Consider the following 20,501-nt stretch of genomic DNA (forward strand, 5'->3'; position numbering starts at 1 on the left):
ATGAATGAGTGAATGGCTGTGAATGAATGAGTGAGTGACTGAGTGGGTGAATGAATGAATGAATGAATGAGTGGCTGAATGAATGGATGACTGAGTGGCTGAATGAATGGATGACTGAGTGGCTGAGTGAATGAATGAATGAATGAATGAGTGGCTGAATGAACGAATGAATGGCTGAGTGGGTGAGTGAGTGAATGAATGAATGAGTGGCTGAATGAATGAATGAGTGAGTGGGTGAGTGAGTGAATGAATGAGTGACTGAGTGGGTGAGTGAATGAATGAATGAGTGACTGAGTAGGTGAGTGAGTGAATGAATGAGTGGCTGAATGAACGAATGAATGGCTGAGTGGGTGAGTGAATGAATGAGTGACTGAGTGGGTGAGTGAATGAGTGACTGAGTGGGTGAGTGAATGAGTGACTGAGTGGGTGAGTAAATGAATGACGGAGTGGGTGAGTGAATGAATGAATGAGTGGGTGAGTGAGTGAGTGAGTGAGTGAGTGAGTGAGTGAGCGAGCGAGTGAGTGAGTGAGTGAGTGAGCGAGCGAGCGAACGCGGCGCTGGGTGGCGGGGGTGGATCCGGTGCGGGTTTTGTGTGTTTCCGCGTGCGGGCGTGAGGGCTGGCGATTGGCCGCCGCCTTCTCCCCGCCCCCCCGCCCGGGGCCCGGCCCCCGGCTGCGCGCAAAGCCCGGCGCGGCTCCGGACGGGGCGTGCGGAGGCGGGGGCCGGGCATGCGCAGAGGCGGGGGCTGCGGCGGCGGCGGCGGCGGCGGTGGTGGTGGTGGTAGTGCGGGAGCGGGAGCGGGCGCGGGGCGATGGAGGCGGCGGTGCTGCAGCCGCAGGCCATGGCGGAGGCGGGCAAGCGCCCGGCGGGGCCCGACGCGGAGCTGGAGGTGAAGAAGCTGCAGGAGCTGGTCCGCAAGCTGGAGCGCCAGAACGAGCAGCTGCGGAGCCGCGCCGCCGCCCCCGCCGCCCCCGCCGCCCCCAACCCGCACCTGCCGCCCGCGCCGGACCGCCCGCCGCCGCCCCGCCGCCGCCCCCGCCCTTCGTCTACTTCACCCCGTCGCCCGCCGGATTCGCACCCGCTCCCGCCGACCCCGCCGACGCCGGGCCCGGCCTGCTGGACGGCGTGGAGCTGCTGGACCTGGAGGCGGGAGGCTGCAGCCTAAACCAGGACGACGACACGTGGTACGGACCCGGCTGCCCGGGGGCCTCCCCCACTCCTCCTCCTCCTCCTCCTCCTCCTCCTCCTCTTTCTCTTCTTCCTCCTCGTCTTCCTCCTCCTCCCCCTCTTCTTCCTTCTCCTTGACCTCTTCTTCCTCCTCCTCCTCCTCCTCTTCTTCCTCCTCCTTCTCTTCTTCCTTCTCCATCTTCTCTTCTTCCTTCTCCTTCTCCTCCTCCTCTTCTTCCTCCTCCTCTTCTTCCTCCTCCTCTTCTTCCTCCTCCTCTGCTTCCTCCTCCTCTTCTTCCTCCTCCTCTTCTTCTTCCTCCTCCTCCTCCTCTTCTCCCTCCTCTTCCTCCTCTTCTTTTCCTCCGCCTTATCTTCCTCATCTTCCTTCTCCTCCTCTTCTTCCTCCACTCTTTCTCCTCCTTCTCCTCCTCCTCTTCCTCCTCCTCCTCTTCTTCCTCCTCTTCCTCCTCCTCTTCTTCTTCTTCCTCCTCCTCTTCTTCTTCTTCCTCCTCCTCTTCCTCCTCCTCTTCTTCTTCTTCCTCCTCCTCTTCCTCCTCCTCTTCTTCTTCTTCCTCCTCCTCTTCTTCTTCTTCCTCCTCCTCTTCTTCTTCTTCCTCCTCCTCTTCTTCTTCTTCCTCCTCCTCTTCTTCTTCTTCCTCCTCCTCCTCTTCTTCCTCCTCTTCCTCCTCCTCTTCCTCCTCTTCCTCCTCCTCCTCCTCTTCCTCCTCCTATTCTTCCTCTTCCTCCTCTTCTTCTTCTTCCTCTTCTTCTTCCTCCTCCTCCTCCTCTTCCTCCCGGCACCAGTTGCCAGAGGTGGCCACAGCAGGGGGTGGCCACTTGCAACCTTCTCTCTTTCATTCCCTCCTATTTATTGAGCACTTGGTGCAGGGCACTGTCCTAAGCACATGGGAAAGAATCATCATCATCCTAAGTGGGGTATTTGTTAAGCGCTTACTATACGTCAGGCACAGTCCTAAGCCCTTGGGAAGGAATCTTCATCGTTATAATTGGGGTGCTTGGTAAGGGCTTACTCGCTGCCAGGCACTGTCCAAAGCGCTTGGGAAAGAATCATCATCATAACTGGGGTATATGTTAAGCGCTTACTCTGTGCCGGGCACTGTCCTAAGCACTTGGGGAAAAAATCATAATCGTCATTGGGGTATTTGATAAGCGCTTACTTTGTGCCGGACACTGTCCTAAGCACTTGGGAAAGAATCATCATCGTCATCATCATAATTGGGGTATATGTTAAGCGCTTACTCTGTGCCAGGCACCGTCCTAAGCGCTTGGGAAAGAATCATCATCATCACCGGGGTGTTTATGTGCTTACTCTGTGACAGGCATTGTCCTAAGCACTTGGGAGAGAATCGTCATCATCATAATTGGGGTATTTAAGTGCTTGGGAAAGAATCATCATCATTGGAGTACATTTTAAGTGCTTACTATGTGCCAGGCGCTGTCCTAAGCGCTTGGGAAAGAATCATCATCATTGGGGTATTTGTTAAGCGCTAACTGTGTGCCAGGCACTATACTAAGCCCTGGGGAGGATACAGCAAATCGGGTTGGATGCAGTCCCTGTCTCGCATGGGGTTCACAGTCTTAATCCCCATAATAATAATTCTGGTGTTTAAGTGCCTATTATGTGTCAAGCACTGTTCTAAGCACTGGGATAGATAAAAGGTGATCAAGTTGCCCCACCTGGGGTTCACAGTCTTAATCCCCATTTTACAGATGAGGTAACTGAGGCACAAGAAGTCCGGTGCCCATTTGACGGGTGAGGGAACTGAGGCCCTGCGAAGTGAAGTGACTTGCCCAAGGCCACCCAGTAGACAAGCGGAGGAGCCGGGATTAGAACCCATGACCTTTGGGCGCCCGGGCCGGGGTTCTACAGCACAGCCAGAAAGAGCCTCGCCTGTGCCGCCCAAATCAACAGGATTTCCCTCTAGACTGTAAGCTCGCTGTGGTCAGGGAGCATGTCTGTTGTATGGTTATGGTGGCCTCTCCCCGGCGCTTAGTACGGCGCTCTGCCCACAGTAAGCGTTCAATAAATACGATTGACTGAATAAAGGTCCCTTGCTTCCCTCTGATCCTCCGCCTGCCGCAGTTGACTGCATTTTAGGCCCCCTTATTAGCCCTCCGGAAAAATCCGTTAATCTTCCTTGTCGCCCCTTCAATCCTAATCGCCCACTCCCCCTGCTGAAGTGTGATGCTGGCCACCAAATGACCTCCCCCCGGAAAAAAGAAAAACACACAAAACCCTCCTTCCAATGCCTTCTCATCCTGGGGTTCCTCTTTAGAAAAGAACCAAGGGTCCTAATCTAATTGTCAAACATTTTTACTTGCTGTGAATTAGGTGGTGTTTTCCGCCGGCTCATTTTTGACCATCTCTCTCAGAGATTCAGACTTGTTGGGGTTTTTTTCTTGCTGATTTAATTGTCTGCCCCATCAGCTAACGAGGGCCAAAATTGAGGAGCTACCAGGGAGTGGATGTCAAGCAGAGGGATGACGCAAACGACAGGGTGAACCGAGGTCCGTGATTCCAATTTTTAAGACAACTGGGAAGCATGGAGAAAGAAATATAGAGAAATTAAAGGGTCAGATTTTAACAAGTTAGAACCAGAAGAGCTCTTCTCCTTTTGGGTAAAGTCTAGAAAGCTCTGCCTCCTAAATTAAAATTGCTTATCTTCATGCTGTCGTGAGGGACGCACCCCTGTCTCTCTTCAAGCCCCACTGTCGCTTCCTCCCTTAATTGAATACTCTTGGGGGGGGAGGCTTACCTTCGTGTCGGGGGGGTGACGGGGGGAAATGGCCCTTTCTCAAATGTCACGGTATGATTTCATGCGATCCGAGAAATTCCATCAATCCAGAGGGCAGTGTGAAATACGGGCAAATTACTAGACTCCAGCCAAGATGCAGCGGTATCGATTTTATTCAGCTGAGAAAGTAGCATCCGTAACACAAAAATAAGTGTGGGATGAAGGATTATTTGGGTCACTGATGGGTCACTATTAGCTTTTCTTGGAACTCTGTAATTCTTTCTTGATTTTCCAACGGGAGACTTCACGTTTTAATTATTCGCAACAATAAGAGAGTGAATGTCCCTTTTCTTCCCCCTTCCTCCTTCCCCCTCCGGTGTGTTTTTGATTTTGGTTTAGCTTGATGAAACAATTTTGCCTCGGTGGGATTTTTATCGACCTTTCTCTGGAACTAGAGAGGTTGGGTTTTCAAACTCCCTCCCCTCTCCTGCTGCATTTCGGTGGCTTCCAACTGGAGCACCAATTTAATTTTCAGTACTGATGATAATTTTGAGTTCCACCCTCTTATTTTCCTGTGTTGCTCAGTGGATAAGGGGCCTGTGTGTTGCATCCGTAGGCTTCTGGTGGAAAATTTCAGGGTAGCAAGGTAGGTACTATAGGTAGTTTTATTTTGGGGTGTGCTCTAATTTTAGAACATCTGTTTTCACTGGGGATATCAGAGACACCAGCATGCACAGCAAGGGACTTCTTCCCTTTATTTTTCCTCCTTAGCATCATTTACTCCCCGACACTAGCATTTTTCCAAGAGTTTAGGGGAACGGTGTTGGTTTGACAGGAATGCATTGAGATTAATTGCCCATGTTTTTCCTCCATTCATACTCAGTCACTGACGGTCAGCTAAATACTATTGTCCATTTCCAACTCATCTCTCTCTCTCTAGATATTTGGAGGCTACTCTTTAAATTTCAGTTTCCTTGGCAGACCTATACCTTTCCCCTCCCCCAATCATTTATGCCCTTTAAAAGATATATATTTTGGCTTTGAAAATGGTATTGTATTTTACTCTCCCAAGTGCCTAGTACAGTGCTCGGCACACAGTAAGTGATTAATAAATGCAATTGATGTTACTGTTCATGAGGTTTTTCAGTGACGTGCAAACGTAGCTCCGAAGACCGATCTTTACCGACAGCCTATAAAAGATTGTCACTTGCCACACCGGCGTTTGCCACCCACAGTGTCTGATGTCATTTTTGTTTCCCTCTCCCCGTGTGGTTATCATCCCGAAGCCTCTGTCCCGAAAGACGCCGTATTTTTAATTGCCGTATGTCAGGGTGGTCCGTCTCCCAATTGTCCACCGTGCCAACGATAGCAAATTCTGCATAAGCTAGGAATGAACCCTAAGCTCTCAGCTGTCACTTTTTCCGGCAATTTTTTTCAACAAGAAATCACAATTTGGAGGCGATGTGAGGGTTTGAAAAGATAAATGGCATTAGGCGAGCAGAAAATGCTTTTGCTCTTCTTTTTGTGATGTATCATGGAGGAAAAACCCCAATGGGATCACTGACATCGCCACCTTATCGGTGTTGGTTTCTCGGGAGGCTTCCCCTCTTTGTCATCGTGACACGTTCCTTATATTAAGAATGGCTTTTGGCTGAAGAAGTCAAAATTAACTCTTCGGTGCTGAAACTGATTACTGAGTAGTAATAGAAGAAAAGAGTGTTAATGTAAGACAGGGAAAATGTCTACCAGCTCTGTTTACTCTTCCAAATGCTTAGTACTGTGCTGGCTGCACAATAAGCACTCGGCACGATTGATGTACGGAAAGTACTTCCTCAGTTTGGGGTACAAAGTAGATTCATTACTCCTGAACGGCTCGTCATCTGGCAGTCATAAGAGAGCACAAGATATTGGCTAGCAAAATAGCTTTATAAAATTGATCGAACATGTTTTGTGATGTTTGCCAAATGATTTTCATTAATAGTCTTCATATTATTAACAAAATGGAAAATGTGCGTCTGAGGCCCTTTTTTTTTTTAATGAACATTACGACTTTCACAGCAACAATTTGTTTTTGTGAGTAATAAAATGTTAAGATAGTTACATAGGTGAAAGCTTGCTTACGTTCCTACAGTAAATATGTCTGGGGAAGAGAATGGTTATGAACCTTGTTGCTAGTCACTTGTTTGTAGGAGTTAATTAGGTAATCCCCAGGTTTATTATATATTATTAATAATAATGATATTTGTGGTATTTGTTAAGCCCTTCCAATGTGCCAACTACTATACTAAGCACTGAGGTAGATAAAAGAAGATCAGGTTGACGCAGTCCCTGTCCCATATGGGGCTCACACTCATAAGAGCTGGCATTGAATCCCCCAATAGAGAAACTGAGGCACAGAGAATATCATACAGCAGGCAAGTGTGGCCGAAGTAGGACTTGAACTCAGATCCTCTGACTCCCAGGCCTGTGGTCTTTCCACTAGGCCCCACTGCTTCTCAGGGTAGCCTGTTGTGTGGTTATTTTTGCTGGGGGGTTTGCCACTAGAATGAGAAGCAGCGTGGCTCAGTGGAAAGAGCCCGGGCTCGGGAGTCAGGGGTCATGGGTTCTAATCCCGACTCCGTGCTGTGTGACTGTGGGCAAGTCACTTCACTTCTCCGTGCCTCGGTTCCCTCATCTGTAAAATGGGGATTAAAACTGTGAGCCCCACGTGGGACAACCCGATCACCTTGTATCCCCCCCAGTGCTTTTCACATAGTAAGCGCTTAACAAATACCGCCATTATTGTAAGTGTTGGCTCTTATAAAAAGGTCTTGTCTTCTCTTATGCCGTCCAGTCGTCTCCAACCCATAGCGACTCCATGGCCGCATCTCTTCCAGAGCCCCCCACCTCCATCTTTGATCGTTCCGGTAGTGTATCGAGAGAGTTTTCTTGATAAAAGTACGCAGGTGGTTTACCGTTGCCTCCTTCCCCACGGTCAACTTGAGTCTCTGCCCTCGGTTCTCACCCATACCGCCGCTGCCCAGCACAGGGGAGTTTCGACTTGTAGCTGATCGCCGTCCGCTCGCTAGCCACTGCCCGAGCTAGGAAGGGAACGGACAGGCCTCTGCTCGACTCTCCCTCCCGCAGCCGAGACTGGTAGAGTCCTGGAAACTCTTCAGGTGGCATCCTGAGAGCGGTATAAAAAGGAAGAGTGTGAACCTTTGGTTTTAACAGTGTTGCTTAGAATAGTAACCCCGGTCATGTTAAGACGAGGATTTACAACCTGCACTTCCAAACTTGGAGAACCCTATGCTCTAATTTTGTTAATGACAGTGTGTGCCTTTGAGATCATCCTCTAGCTCATTCCCATTCGTGTGTGTGTGTGCGCCTGATTATCCCAATTCCGGAATCGTATTGTGGGTTTGGTGAATTTCCAGAATCACTCAGGAAATCCTGAAGCCGTTCCTTCACGTTCCATCCTCGGCCGTCGGTCAACCAGTCAAGGGTATTCGAGTGCTTACTTTCCTAAGAAAGGAGAAGCGGCGTGGCTCAGCGAAAAGAGCACGGGCTTTGGCGTCTAGAGGTCAGTGGGTTCGAATTCCGGCTCGGCCACTTGTCAGCTGTGGGACTTTGGGCAAGTCACTTAACTTCTCGGTGCCTCAGTGACCTCATCTGTAAAATGGGGATTAAGACTGTGAGCCCCACGTGGGACAACCAGATTCCCCTGTGTCTACCCCAGCGCTTAGAACAGCGCTCTGCACATGGTAAGCGCTTAACAAATACCAACGTTATTATTATTATTAAGTGCTTGGGAGATTTCAATACAACAGAGTTGGTATATGTGTTCCCTGCCCTCGATGAGCTTACAGTCTAGAGCCATCTCACCAACCTCATTAAATGCTCTAACTCAACTTTCCAAATACGTACTAGACAATCCAGCGAAAATGTTCATCTCCTCTCTCAACCAACCCATCCATCCTGGAAGAATAGTTCAGGGCCCGGTACATTCTTGTTCTGGGTCTAGGTCCCCCGATTAGACTGCGAGCCTGTCATTGGGCAGGGATTGTTGCTATCTGTTGCTGAATTGTCCCTTCCAAGCGCATAGTACAGTGTGCTCTGCACATAGTAAGCGCTCAATAAACGCTATTGAATGAATGAATAAGAAGCAGCGTGGCTCAGTGGAAAGAGCCCGGGCTTGGGAGTCAGAGATCGTGGGTTCGAATATTAGCTCTGCCACTTGTCCGCTATGTGACTGTGGGCGAGTCACGTAACTTCTCTGTGCCTCAGTGACCTCATGTGTAAAATGGGATGGAGACTGAGAGCCTCACGCGGGACAACCTCATGACCCTGTATCTCCCCCAGCGCTTAGAACAGCGCTCTGCACGTAGTAAGCGCTTAACAAATACCAACATTATTATATTATGAATGAATGAAAGGCCTATTCAGAACTCTGCCTGAACATTGCCGGCCTTAAGGACTCTTGAAACCATTGGGAGGCCTGGGAAGCTCATTAAAAAATCTATGCTGACAGTAGAGAACTCCCCCTCTCTCCCTCCCCCTTTCTCTCTCTCTCTCCCCCTTCTCCCTCTCCAACTCTCCCCTCTCTCTCCCCACCTTTCTGCCCTCCCCTTCCCCCCATTTGGCTCCCCACACCCACTGGATCTGCCTCTCTTGGCCCCAGGCGGCCTCAGTCTCCCAGGTATTGGCCGGGGCTAGACTGGCCCCGGTACCTTGCGTTGAAATGAAACCTCTTGACATGCATCGACTTGGGCAAGGGACACTCTGCTCCCCCAGACACACATAATAATCATAATGTTGGTATTTGTTAAGCGCTTACTATGTGCAGAGCACTGTTCTAAGTGCTGGGGGAGATACAGGGTCATCAGGTTGTCCCACGTGAGGCTCACAGTTAATCCCCATTTTCCAGATGAGGTAACTGAGGCCCAGAGAAGTGAAGTGACTTGCCCACAGTCACCCAGCTGACAAGTGGCAGAGCGGGGATTCGCACCCATGACCTCTGACTCCCGAGCAGCGTGGCTCAGTGGATAGAGCCCGGGCTTGGAAGTCAGAAGGATATGGATTCTAATCCAGGCTCTGCCCCTTGTCTGCTCCATGACCAAGTCACTTCATTTCTCTGAGCCTCAGTTCCCTCATCTGTAAAATGGGAAATAAGACTGCGAGCCCAGTACGGGATATGGACTGTGTCCAACCTGATAAGCTTATATATACCGCAGTGCTTAAAACTGTGTTTGGCACATAGAAATTGCTTAACAAATACCATCGTCATCGTCGTTATACATGAGAAGCAGCGTGGCTTAATGGCAAAAGCCTGAGCTTGGGAGTCCGAGGTCATGGGTTCGAATCCCGGCTCTGCCGCCTGTCAGCTGTGTGACTTTGGGCAAGTCACTTCACTTCTCTGTGCCTCAGTGACCTCATCTGTAAAATGGGGATGAAGACTGTGAGCCTCACGTGGGACAACCTGATGACCCTGTATCTACCCCAGCGACTTAGAACAGTGCTCTGCACATAGTAAGCACTTAACAAATACCAACATTATTATTATTATTATTATTATTATTACATGCAGGCATTGCCACATGCTCCACCCTCCCCCAGGCCAGCTGTAGAAGGGTAGAAGAAGATGGGAGACTAGGTTTTCAAGTTTCTATTCGAAAACCTGAGGCAGAGCAGAAACTCTTCCTCTTCAAGTATAAACTCACTGAGGGCAGGGACGTTCTGCCTGCTGACTCTCGTCGTCTTCCAGATGTCTCAGAAAATGCTCTGTACATTAGACCTCCAATAAATGCAGTTAATTAAATTGGTAGGTTTGGGCTTTAATCGGTCGATTCTGGGAGCGAGAGGGGCAGGTGAGTGCTCATAGCGGGCAGGGAACGTGTCTGTTTATTGTTGAACTCTCCCAAGCCCTTAGTACAGTGCTTTGCACACCGCAGACGGTCAATAAATACGATTGAGTGGATGAGTGAGCAGGGAGGTAGTTCAGGACGTCCCCGACAGTTTGTTCTCCGCTAGCTAAACTTTCTACGCCACCTCCATTGGAAAATGGAAGTGCGTAATCTGATAATAAACTGAAATGAGTGACAGGACTGAATGGTATGAGAAGCAGCGTGGCTCAGTGGAAAGAGCTCGGTCTTGGAAGTCAGAGGACGTAGGTTCTAATCCCCGCTCTGCCACTTGTCCGCTGTGTGACCTCGGGCAAGTCACTTAACTTCTCTGTGCCTCAGTTACCTCATCTGGAAAATGAGGATTGAGACTGTGAGCCCCACATGGGACAACCTAATTACCTTGTATGTACCCCAGCGCTTAGAACAGTGCTTGGCACATAGTAAGCGCTTAACAAATATCATAATAATAATCCTGAATTTTGCCATTGCCTTAGACCGTGAAGCATCGTGGTCTGTAAGCTCCTTGTGGACAACGATCGTATCTGTTCAGTTCTGTTGTATTGTACTTTCCCAAGTGCTTAAGTGCAGTGCTCCGTAAAGTGCTCAATAAATAGGCACTGGGAAACAGCGTGGTTCAACGGATATAGCACGGGCTGGAAGTCAGAAGGACCTGGGTTCTAATCCCAGCTAAGCCACTTGCCCCTTGCGTGATCTTAGGCAAGTCACTCGACTTGTCTGGGCCTCAGTTACCTCATCTGTAAAATGGGGATTAAGAATGGGAGCCTCTTGAGGGGCAGGGACTGTGTCCAATCTGATTATCTTGTATCTGCCCTAGTACTTAGTATAATGTCTGACACATAGTAAGCACATAAATGCAGTTTAAAAAAAATAAATAAATCCCATTGATTGGGTTATTATATAGTCCAGTGCTTGGCACACAGTAATCACTTAATAATAATAATAATGTTGGTATTTGTTAAGCGCTTACTATGTGCCGAGCACTGTTCTAAGCGCTGGGGTAGACATAGGGGAATCAGGTTGTCCCACGTGGGGCTCACAGTCTTAATCCCCATTTTACAGATGAGGGAACTGAGGCACAGAGAAGTTAAGTGACTTGCCCACAGTCACACAGCCGACAAGTGGCAGAGCTGGGATTCGAACTCATGAGCCCTGACTCCAAAGCCCGTGCTCTTTCCACTGAGCCACGCTGCTTCTCCACTTAATAGTGGAGCAGTGCAACCTCATGAAAAAAGCATAGGCCTACGAGTAGGGAGCTGGGTTCTAATCCCTGCTCTGCCACTTGTTGGCTGTGTGACCTTGGGCAAGTCACTCCACTTCGCTGTACCTCACTTTCCTCATCCATTAAATGGAGGTTAGTAACCATTCCCACTCCCCCGTAGACAGTGATTCCTATTTGGAACAGCTACTGTCTTTGACCTAATTAACTTGTATCTATCCCAGTGTTCAGTACAGTGTGTGGCCCATAGTAAGTGCTTGACAATTACCACAATTATTAGTATCGCTAATAAATACCATTACAACTTAATTTCAACTGTGACCTGTTGAGCACTCTGATGTTACAGAAACAATAAAAAAGATTCTAATCAGGGGAATGAGAGTGTAATTGCCAGCTTATTTGCTGTCCAGAGAAGCAGCGTGGCTCAGTGGAACGAGCACGGGCTTGGGAGTCAGAGGTCATGGGTTCGAATCCCGGCTCCGCCACCTGTCAGCTGTGTGACTGTGGGCAAGTCACTTTACTTCTCTGTGCCTCAGTTACCTCATCTGTCAAATGGGGATGAAGACTGTGAGCCTCACGTGGGACAACCCGATGACCCTGTATCTGCCCCAGTGCTTAGAACGGTGCTCTGCACATAGTAAGCGCTTAACAAATACCAACATTATTATTATTATTATCTAATAATGTATATTTTTTTCATTTCAGGTTATACGTGTCACCTTCCAAGACTCCTACTCCACGAGAGAAATCCCTGAGTCCTCTTCAGTGGTGTAGACATGTTCTGGATCACCCGAGTCCCGAAATCGATGCTGCAAAGCGTTCCCTGTGCTTTAGATTGGAACAAGGTAATTTTAAAACTTTTTGTTAAGTCTCAGCCCTGTCCTCAGGACTGAATTCAGGCTAGACAGAAGTTGAATAGGTTCCCCAAGTCACCGCGTACATAATGGGGAACCTCCCGAGCGTCTCCGTGGAAGCCTCTTGTTTGGTTGTAAGGAACTTTAGGAGGTGATGAAGGAAGGAACAGATGATCAAAAAGTGCTTAAAGATCATGCGTGACAATCAGCCTTCTAGTGCTTTCGTATTTCCCTACCCCTCAAGAACCTCCAGCGGTTGCCCATCCACCTCTGCGTCAGACAGAAATTCCTTGCCGTTAGCTTTCAAGTACTCAATCACCTTGCCTCCTCCCACCACACCTCGCTGCTCTCGAACTACAACCCAGCCCGCACACTTCGCTCCTCTAATCCCAAACCACTCCCTGTACCTCCATCTCTCCTGCCGACCTCTCGCCCATGTTCTGTCTCTGGCCTGGAATGCCCTCCCTCTTCCTATTCACCAGACGATTATTGTCCCCATCTTCAAAACCTTCTTGAAGACACATCTCCAAGAGGCCTTCCCCGATTATACCTTCTTTTCCTCTTCTCCCTCTCCCTTCTGCCCTATTTTGCTGTCTTTATTCACCACCTCCTTAGCCCCAAAGCACTTATGTCCATCTTGTCTTGTCTTATGCTGTCAAGTCGCCTCCGACCCATAGCAGTACCACAGTCACATCTCTCCCAGAAGGCCCTCCCTCCACCTGCAATCATTCTGGTAGTTGGTAGAGTCTTCCTGGTAAAAATCCAGAAATGATTTAACATTGCCTCCTTCCGCGCTGTCAACTTGAGTCTCCTCCCTCGACTATCTCCCACGCCACTGCTGCCCAGCACAGGGGAGTTTTGACTTGTAGCAGATTGCCTGCCTCGCTAGCCACTGCCCAGCAAAATGGAAGGCCTAGGCCTCTGCTTGACTCTTCCCCCGTAGCCGAGTCTGGTAAAGTACTGGAAACTCTCCAGGTGCGACCCTGATCCATAATTCATTTATTCATACTAATGTCTCCCTCTCTGAACTGTAAGCCAGCTGTGGGCAGGGAATGCATCTGTTATATAGTATCTCCCAAGAGCTTAGTACAGTGTTCTGCTCAGAGTCCTCAGTAAATATGATTGATTAACGTAGGTCAAGGAGTGTCTTTCTAGCTAAACTCCCCCAGTCATTGCCACCAAAGTCCCAGCCTCCCATTGAACCGTGTCTTTTTCGGCTCGATGCTGATGGCTTGATTTCAGTTCTCGGAAATATCGGTGTTCAGAATTGGTCGGCAAACTCCATTCAGCTGGCACGTACCGTGGGATGCGTTGGAAAGACAATGGTCAGATTTCATATCGAGCTTGGAAGACGTCCCACAAAAAGAGGCCGGGGACTCTTCTAATTATTTTGACCTCCTCTCCTACCAACTGACCATTTCAGCTCTGTACCTTAGCCTGTTCATTCAGGCATATTTATTGAGCACTGACTGGGTGCTGAGCATTGTACTAAGCGCTTGGGAAAGTACAGTACAGCGGTAAACAGTACCATTCCTTGCCCGCAATAAGCTCACAGTCTGGAGTGTGGGAGACAGACATCATACAAATAAATAAAATTGCAGATATATAAATAAGTGCTTTAGGGCTGGGAGGAGGGGAAGAGCCCCAGGTTTGTCAGTAGTTTGATTCTTGGAAGTGTTGATGATGGAATTAGTCCCCAATAGGGTTTGAAGCTACTGTTTACCTTGAGAGGTGTATCAGAGCTTTTGGATCAGCTGAGGACTGTTCCGAGTGTCTCGGCAGGGCAAACACCAAACTCTCCAGAGCCCAGGACCAGGCCTTTCCATCTGGGCCTCTTGCAGATGAAGCAGTCAGTCAGAGCACTGTACTGAGCGCTTGGGATGGTACAGTACAACAGAATTAGCAGACCCATTCCCTGCCCATGACGAGCTTGAAGTCTAGTGATGAGCTTGCGGTATATAGCGATATCTAGGGTTTCATTTTAGGTGAAGTGTTCAGCCCGAGACCAAGGCTGGACAGTTCATTCATTAAATTCATTCACTCGTATTTATTGAGCACTTACTGTGTGCACAGCTCTGTGCTATGCATTTGGAAGAGGACAATACAACAATAAACAAAAACATTCCCTCCCCACAACGAGCTTACAGTCTAGCTACTTTGGCCAGAGGGCCAGCTCCAAAATTGAGATGTATTTAGAGAAGCAGCATGGTTCAGTGGATAGAACCCGGGCTTCACAGTCAGAAGGACCTGGGTTCCAATCCCAGCTCCGCCACAGGTCTGCTATGTGACCTTGGGCATATCACTTCTCTGGGCCTCAGTTACCTCCTCTGGAAAATGGAGATTAAGAGCGTGAGCCCCATGTAGAACGGGGACTGTAACCAACCCAATTAACTTGTATCTAGCCCAGCACTTAGAACGATGCTTTACACTTAGTAAGCGCTTAACAAGTACCATAATTATTATTATTATTATTAGGGCTAGACACAGAATTCCCCTGCTTTCCGGTGAGATCAGTGGGGTAGAAGAGAGACCGAAAAAGAAATTCCTAAAATGACCTGTTGTCTAACCTGCAGTCTTAAACTGCATTTAGGTATTCACCGTATCTCCCGGCCCCACATACTTATGTACGTCTCTGCGTACTTGGTTTCTTCCCCTACCAATAATTTCTTCTAAAGTCATCTCCCCAGCTAGACTGTAAACTCTTTAAAGGCAAGGATTGTGTCTTTTGTACTTTCCCAGGCTCCTCTCAGAATCATAACTGGTGAGTCTCCAGTCCTCTACCAGTCTTGGCTACGGGACGGAGAGTCAAGCAGAGGCCTGTCCATTCCATTCCTAGTTTGGCCAGTGGCTGGCGAGTGGAAGGCCATCTGCTACAAATCAAAACTCACCCGTGCTGGGCAGCAGCGGCTTGGAAGAGAATTGAGGGCGGAGACTCAAGTTTGCCACAGAAGAAGGCAGCGGTAAACCGTTTCCGAATTTTTACCAAGAGAACTCCCTGGATCCACTACCAGAACAATTGCAGAAGGACACGGGGCATTCTGGGAGAGATGGGTCTCTGGAGTTGCTTTAGGTTGGAGGCGACTCGACAGCGTAAGACAAAGCAATACTCTCCCAAGCATTTAGTGCAGTGCTTTGTACATGGCCCTCAATCAGTGGTATCGACTGAGTGTTTTCTATATGGAGAACAGTGTACTAAGCACTTGGAAAAGTACACTTCAGTAGAGTACTTGTACTTTCAATACAACAGAGTATTGAGGCAGAGGACCGCTAACCCACAGCCCCGGATCTCCTTTCCAGTCAGCACGAGCGGCAGAGCGCTGGATGCAAAAATCCAGATATCAAGCCGAACTTGTCCACCTCAACTTCATCCTTTCCTGTTCTAACTCTGCCCTCTCCTCTGCCCTGCAACATTATTTCTCCGTCCTTATTGACACCCATGCTCATTGCCTTCACCAGTTTTTCCAGATGTTGCTCTCCCTCCTCAAAGCCTCTGTCCCACCGCCTCCCCATCTCGTACCCCAATGACCTTGCCGTGTACTTTTTGAGAAAATTGATACCATCGGCATGCTCTCCCTGAAATCTCCCCTGCTCCTCTCCTGACCCTCCCTCCTCCTAACTTATCTTCAACTCTCCCACTTCTCCCAGCAGTATCTCAAAAGGACATCTCCCACCTCCTCTCAAAATCCACCCCTTCCACCTGCACCTACAGGCCCATCCTTTCGTACCTTATCAAAACGCTCACCCCCCTCCCTTATTCCTTTCCTGACTGCCATCTTTAACCGTTCACTTTCCTGTGGCGTCTTCCCCACGGCTTTCAAACATTCCCATGTCTCCTTTCCTAAAGAAACCCCCCACTTGACCCTCCAGGCCAGTTATCGCCCCATCTCCCTCCTACCGTTCCTCTCCAAACTTCTTGAGCGAGTTGTCTACACCCGCTGTCTCCATCTCCTCTCCTCCACTTCTCTTCTTGACCCCCTCCAATCTGGCTTCCACCCCCTCCACTCCACTGAAACTGCTTTCTCAAAGTTCACCAAGGATCTCCTTCTTACCAAATGCCATGGGCTTTCCATCCTAATCCTCCTTGACCTCTCAGCTACCTTTGACATTGTGGACCACCCCCTTCTCCTGGAAACACGATTCAGCCGAGAGCTTCACTGACAGTGTCCTCTCCTGGTTCTCCTTTCTCTCTGGCTGCTCCTTCTCATTCTTTTTCACGGGTTTCTCCTCTGCCTCCCACTGTCTTCTTGCGGAGGACCCTCAAGGCTCAGTTTTAGGTCCCCTTCTATTCTCCCTCTACACCCACTCCCTTGGAGAACTCATTCGCTGTCATGGCTTCAACTGCCATCTCTGTGCAGGTGATTCCCCAATCTACATCTCCAGCCCTGATCTCCCTCCTCTGTAATCTTGTATTTCCTCCTGCTCTCAGGACATCTGTACTTGGCTGTCCCACTGACACCTTAAACTTGACCAACTGAAAACAGAACTCCTTATCTTCCCACCCAAATCCTGTCCTCCCTCTGACTTTCCCATCGCTGTAGACAGCACCAACCATCCTCCCGGTCTCCCTTGTCGCCGTCTCAGAGCGTTATCCTCGACTCACCTCTCTCATTCAAACCGCGTATTCAATCTGTCACTAAATCCTGTCAGTTCAACCTTCACATCATTAACATCCACCCTTTCTCTCCTTCCAAACTGCTACCGTGTTAATCCAAGCATTTATCCCGTCCCACCTCGATTACTGTATTAGCCTCCTTGCTCACCACCCTCTCTCCAGTCTCTTCCCACTTCAGTCCAGAATTCACTCTGCTGCCTGGATCATTTTTCTACAAAACTGTAGAAAGTCCATGTTTCTCCCCTCCTCCAGGACCTCCAGCGGTTGCCCTTCCACTTCCGCATCGAACAGAAACTCCTTACGTTTGTTTTAAAGCACTCAATCACTTTGCCCCTACCTCGTCTCTGATTTCCTACTACAACCCGCATACTTTTCTGTTCTAGTGCCAACTTATTCACCGTACCTTGATCTCATCTATCTGACTGCCGACCCCTCGCCCGTGCCCTGCTTCTGGCCTGGAACTCCAGAACGTCCGATCCCTCTCCCCACCTTCAAGGCCTTATTAAAAGCACATCTCCTCCAAGAGGCCTTCCCCAACTAATCCCTCCTTTCCTCTTCTCCCACTCCCTTCTGTGTCGCCCTTGCATTTGGATTTGTACCCTTTATTCACCCCTTCCTCAGCCATACAGCACTTATGTACTGCAAGCCCATCGTGAGCAGGGAACCTGTCTACCAACCTGTTATACTGTTATAATGTACTCTCTCAAGCACTTGGCGTATACTGTTCTGTACACAGTAAGTGCTCAATAAATGAGTGATACTCCTAATTTATATTACTATCTATCTCCCCTTCTAGACTAAAAACTCACTGTGGGCAGGGAACGGGTCTACCAACTCTGTTGTACGCTCGCAAGTACTTAGTGCAGTGTTCTGTACACAGTAAACAATAAATAAAGCCCAGAGTCTGGGCTTGGGAGTCATGGGTCATGAGTTCGAATCCCGGATCTGCCACTTGTCAGCTTTGTGTCTGTGGGCAAGTCACTCAACTTCTCTGTGCCTCAGTTACCTCATCTGTAAAATGGGGATTAACTGTGAGCCCCACGTGGGACAACTTGATTACCCTACATCTACCCCAGCGCTTAGAACAGTACTCTGCACATAGTAAGCGCTTAACAAATACCAACATTATTATTATTATTATAAATAACACCTTTGATTAATTGACACATCTCTTCCTGCCTCTAGGAGAGCATTATTTGTCTGTCCTGCCGGGTCTTCAAAACTCTACATGTCTGAACCAGATCTCCCCAACTTTCTCATCTCAATCCACAACACCGCCATCCTCCCCATCGGACCAGCTCACAACCTTCAGGGTCCTCCTTGACTCTGGCTTTGTTTTCTTTCATTCAGTCTACTGAATCCTGTTGATCCTCCCTACTTGACGTCTCCAATATCTGCCCCTTCCTCTCCACCCCAACTCCTACTCCTATACAAATTCTGGGCATGGTCCTGCTGATCTTCTGTGTGACCTTGGACAAGTCACTTCACTTCTCTGTGCCTCAGTTACTTCATCTGTAAAATGGGGATTGAGAGTGTGAGCCCCATGTGGGGCAGGGACTGCGTCCGACCCAATTCTCTCGAATTCACCCCGGGGATTAGTACGATGTCTGGCACGTCGTAAGGGCTTAACAAAAACCATAATTATTATGACGATGATTATTAATCTGATTTTATCTATTCCCGTTCTTGCCTGGAACTCCCTCCCTGTTCCTCCTGGGCAGACCACCATTCTCCCCACCTTCAAAGTCCTACGAAAATCATATCTCCTCCAAGAGGCCTTCCCTCAGTCGTATTCTTTATTGAGACCTTACTGTGTGCAGAGCACTGTACTAAGCGCTTAGGAGAGTACAGTACAACAATATAACAGACACATTCTCTGCCCACAGTGGCATCCTGGATCCATCCCACAGGCCAGACTAAATTGACTGACCCTTGGCCACGTTTTTCCCAGCCCTGCCCGAGGTAATAAGAACCTCTGGTCCACAACCAGCATGGGCCTGGAATAGGAATTTCACTGTGGCTGCAAGCTGGCCTTGAATAGAATCCCTAGATAATAATAATAATAGTATTTATTAAGCACTTCCTATGTGTTGGGCATTGTTCTAAGCTATCAGTGGGAAATTTCTGGCTGAGAAACACTCTGGGAACCTGAAATTCAGAGGTAATTTTCAACATCCCCCAGCTAGAGTGTATTAGTCTTATTAGGGCTTCTTTTGACTCTGCTTTGCAAGGATTCCAGATGATGGGGCCATAACTTTGGCAGATGAGGGATACAGCGTGGAAGCTGCGTGGCCTAGTGGATAAAGCCCAGGTCTGGGAGGCAAAAGGACCTGGACTCTAATCCCTGCTTCGCCTCTTGTCTGCTGCGTGACCTTGGGCGAGTCACTTACCTTCTCTGTGCCTCAGTAACCTTATCTGTAAAATGGGGATTAAGACTGTGAGCCCCTTGTGGGACAACCTGATACCTTGTATCTACCCCAGCAGTTAGAACAGTGATTGACATGTAGTAAGCACTTAAGAAATACCATAATAGTAACCATAATAATTCACTCCTCGGGGCCTCAGTTACCTCATCTGTAAAATGGGGATTAAGACCGTGAGTCCTGTGTAGGATGGGACTGTGTCCAGGCCTGTTATCTTAGATCTACCCCTGTTGGTATTTGTTAAGCGCTTACTATGTGCAGAGCACCGTTCTAAGCGCTGGGGGAGATACAGGGTCATCAGGTTGTCCCACGTGAGGCTCACAGTTAACCCCCATTTTACAGATGAGGGAACTGAGGCACAGAGAAGTGAAGCGACTTGCCCACAGTCACACAGCTGACAAGTGGCAGAGCTGGGATAGTGGTAGTGTTGGCATTTGTTAAGCGCTTACTATGTGCCGAGCACTGTTCTAAGCGCTGGGGTAGACACAAGGGAATCAGGTTGTCCCACGTGGGGCTCACAGTCGTAATCCCCATTTTACAGGTGAGGTAACTGAGGCACCGAGAAGTTAAGTGACTTGCCCAAAGTCACACAGCTGACAAATGGCCGAGCCGGGATTTGAACCCATGACCTCTGGACTCCAAAGCCCATGCTCTTTCCACTGAGCCACGCTGCTTCCCATGACCTCTGACTCCCAAGCCCGGGCTCTTTCCACTGAGCCACGCTGCTTCTAGTACAGTGCCTGGCATATAGTAAGGGCTTAAAAAATACCACACTTATTATACAGGGCTCTGTGCCCATTCCCTGAATCTACTATATCCAGTTATTTAGGGACATTTTGGACTTGTCAGCTGGGTGACCATGGGCAAGTTACTTAACTTCTCTGTGCCTCAGTTACCTCATCTGGAAAATGGGGATTGACTGAGAGCCTCACGTGGGACAACCTGATTCCCCCGTATCTACCCCAGCGCTTAGAACAGTGCTCTGCACATAGTAAGAGCTTAACAAATACCAGCATCATTACTATTATTATTATTATCTGCATACGCATTACATTTATGATGTTTCAGAGCCATGTTTCAAAGACAAAGGGCCACAAAGGTCTACGTGAAGCAGATTCATTTGGGTGATTGTGGGGATATCTGGAAAAAGTCGTTCGAACTGTGACGTATTCTGAACCCAAACAAGTCGGTTAACCAGTCAGGAAAGGTGGAAAGTTTAATCGAAGTCAGGAGTTTACCTTTCACTAGTATTTCGGAAGGGCAAACTTCCTCTGCGTAAGTTTGAAGTGGGTGTGCTTCCGTGTGATTCAAGAAGCAGCTCTAGACCCACGGGTCATTCCTGAATACCTGTGATGTACCACTTGGGATTCATTCCCAGAAATTCTAGAACCTGGGGCTCTGAGAGTTAGGAACTGCAAAGATTCTTTAACTTTTTTTTTTATAAAAAAAATGGTATTTTTAAAGTGCTTACTCTCTGTCAAGCACTGGGGTAGATAAAAGTTAATCTGATTGGACCCAGTCCTTGCCCCACATGGGGCTCACATTCTAAGCAGGAGGAAGGACAGGGAT

The 20,501-nt window shown here is 48.6% G+C and overlaps 1 protein-coding gene across 1 annotated transcript in view; it reads left to right on the forward strand.

Annotated features, from left to right (window-relative positions):
- Window positions 1-781: 781 nt before the first annotated feature.
- Window positions 782-20,501, forward strand: part of SLAIN1 (SLAIN motif family member 1) — a 74,891-nt gene continuing 55,171 nt past the window's right edge. The window contains 3 exon segments of the mRNA XM_029058542.1: window positions 782-1,005; window positions 1,008-1,185; window positions 11,749-11,888. Coding sequence (XP_028914375.1) covers window positions 813-1,005; window positions 1,008-1,185; window positions 11,749-11,888 — 511 coding nt within the window. The 5' untranslated portion in view covers window positions 782-812.

The sequence above is a fragment of the Ornithorhynchus anatinus genome, chromosome 2 (assembly GCF_004115215.2).
Source record: "Ornithorhynchus anatinus isolate Pmale09 chromosome 2, mOrnAna1.pri.v4, whole genome shotgun sequence".
NCBI classification, from domain to species: domain Eukaryota; kingdom Metazoa; phylum Chordata; class Mammalia; order Monotremata; family Ornithorhynchidae; genus Ornithorhynchus; species Ornithorhynchus anatinus.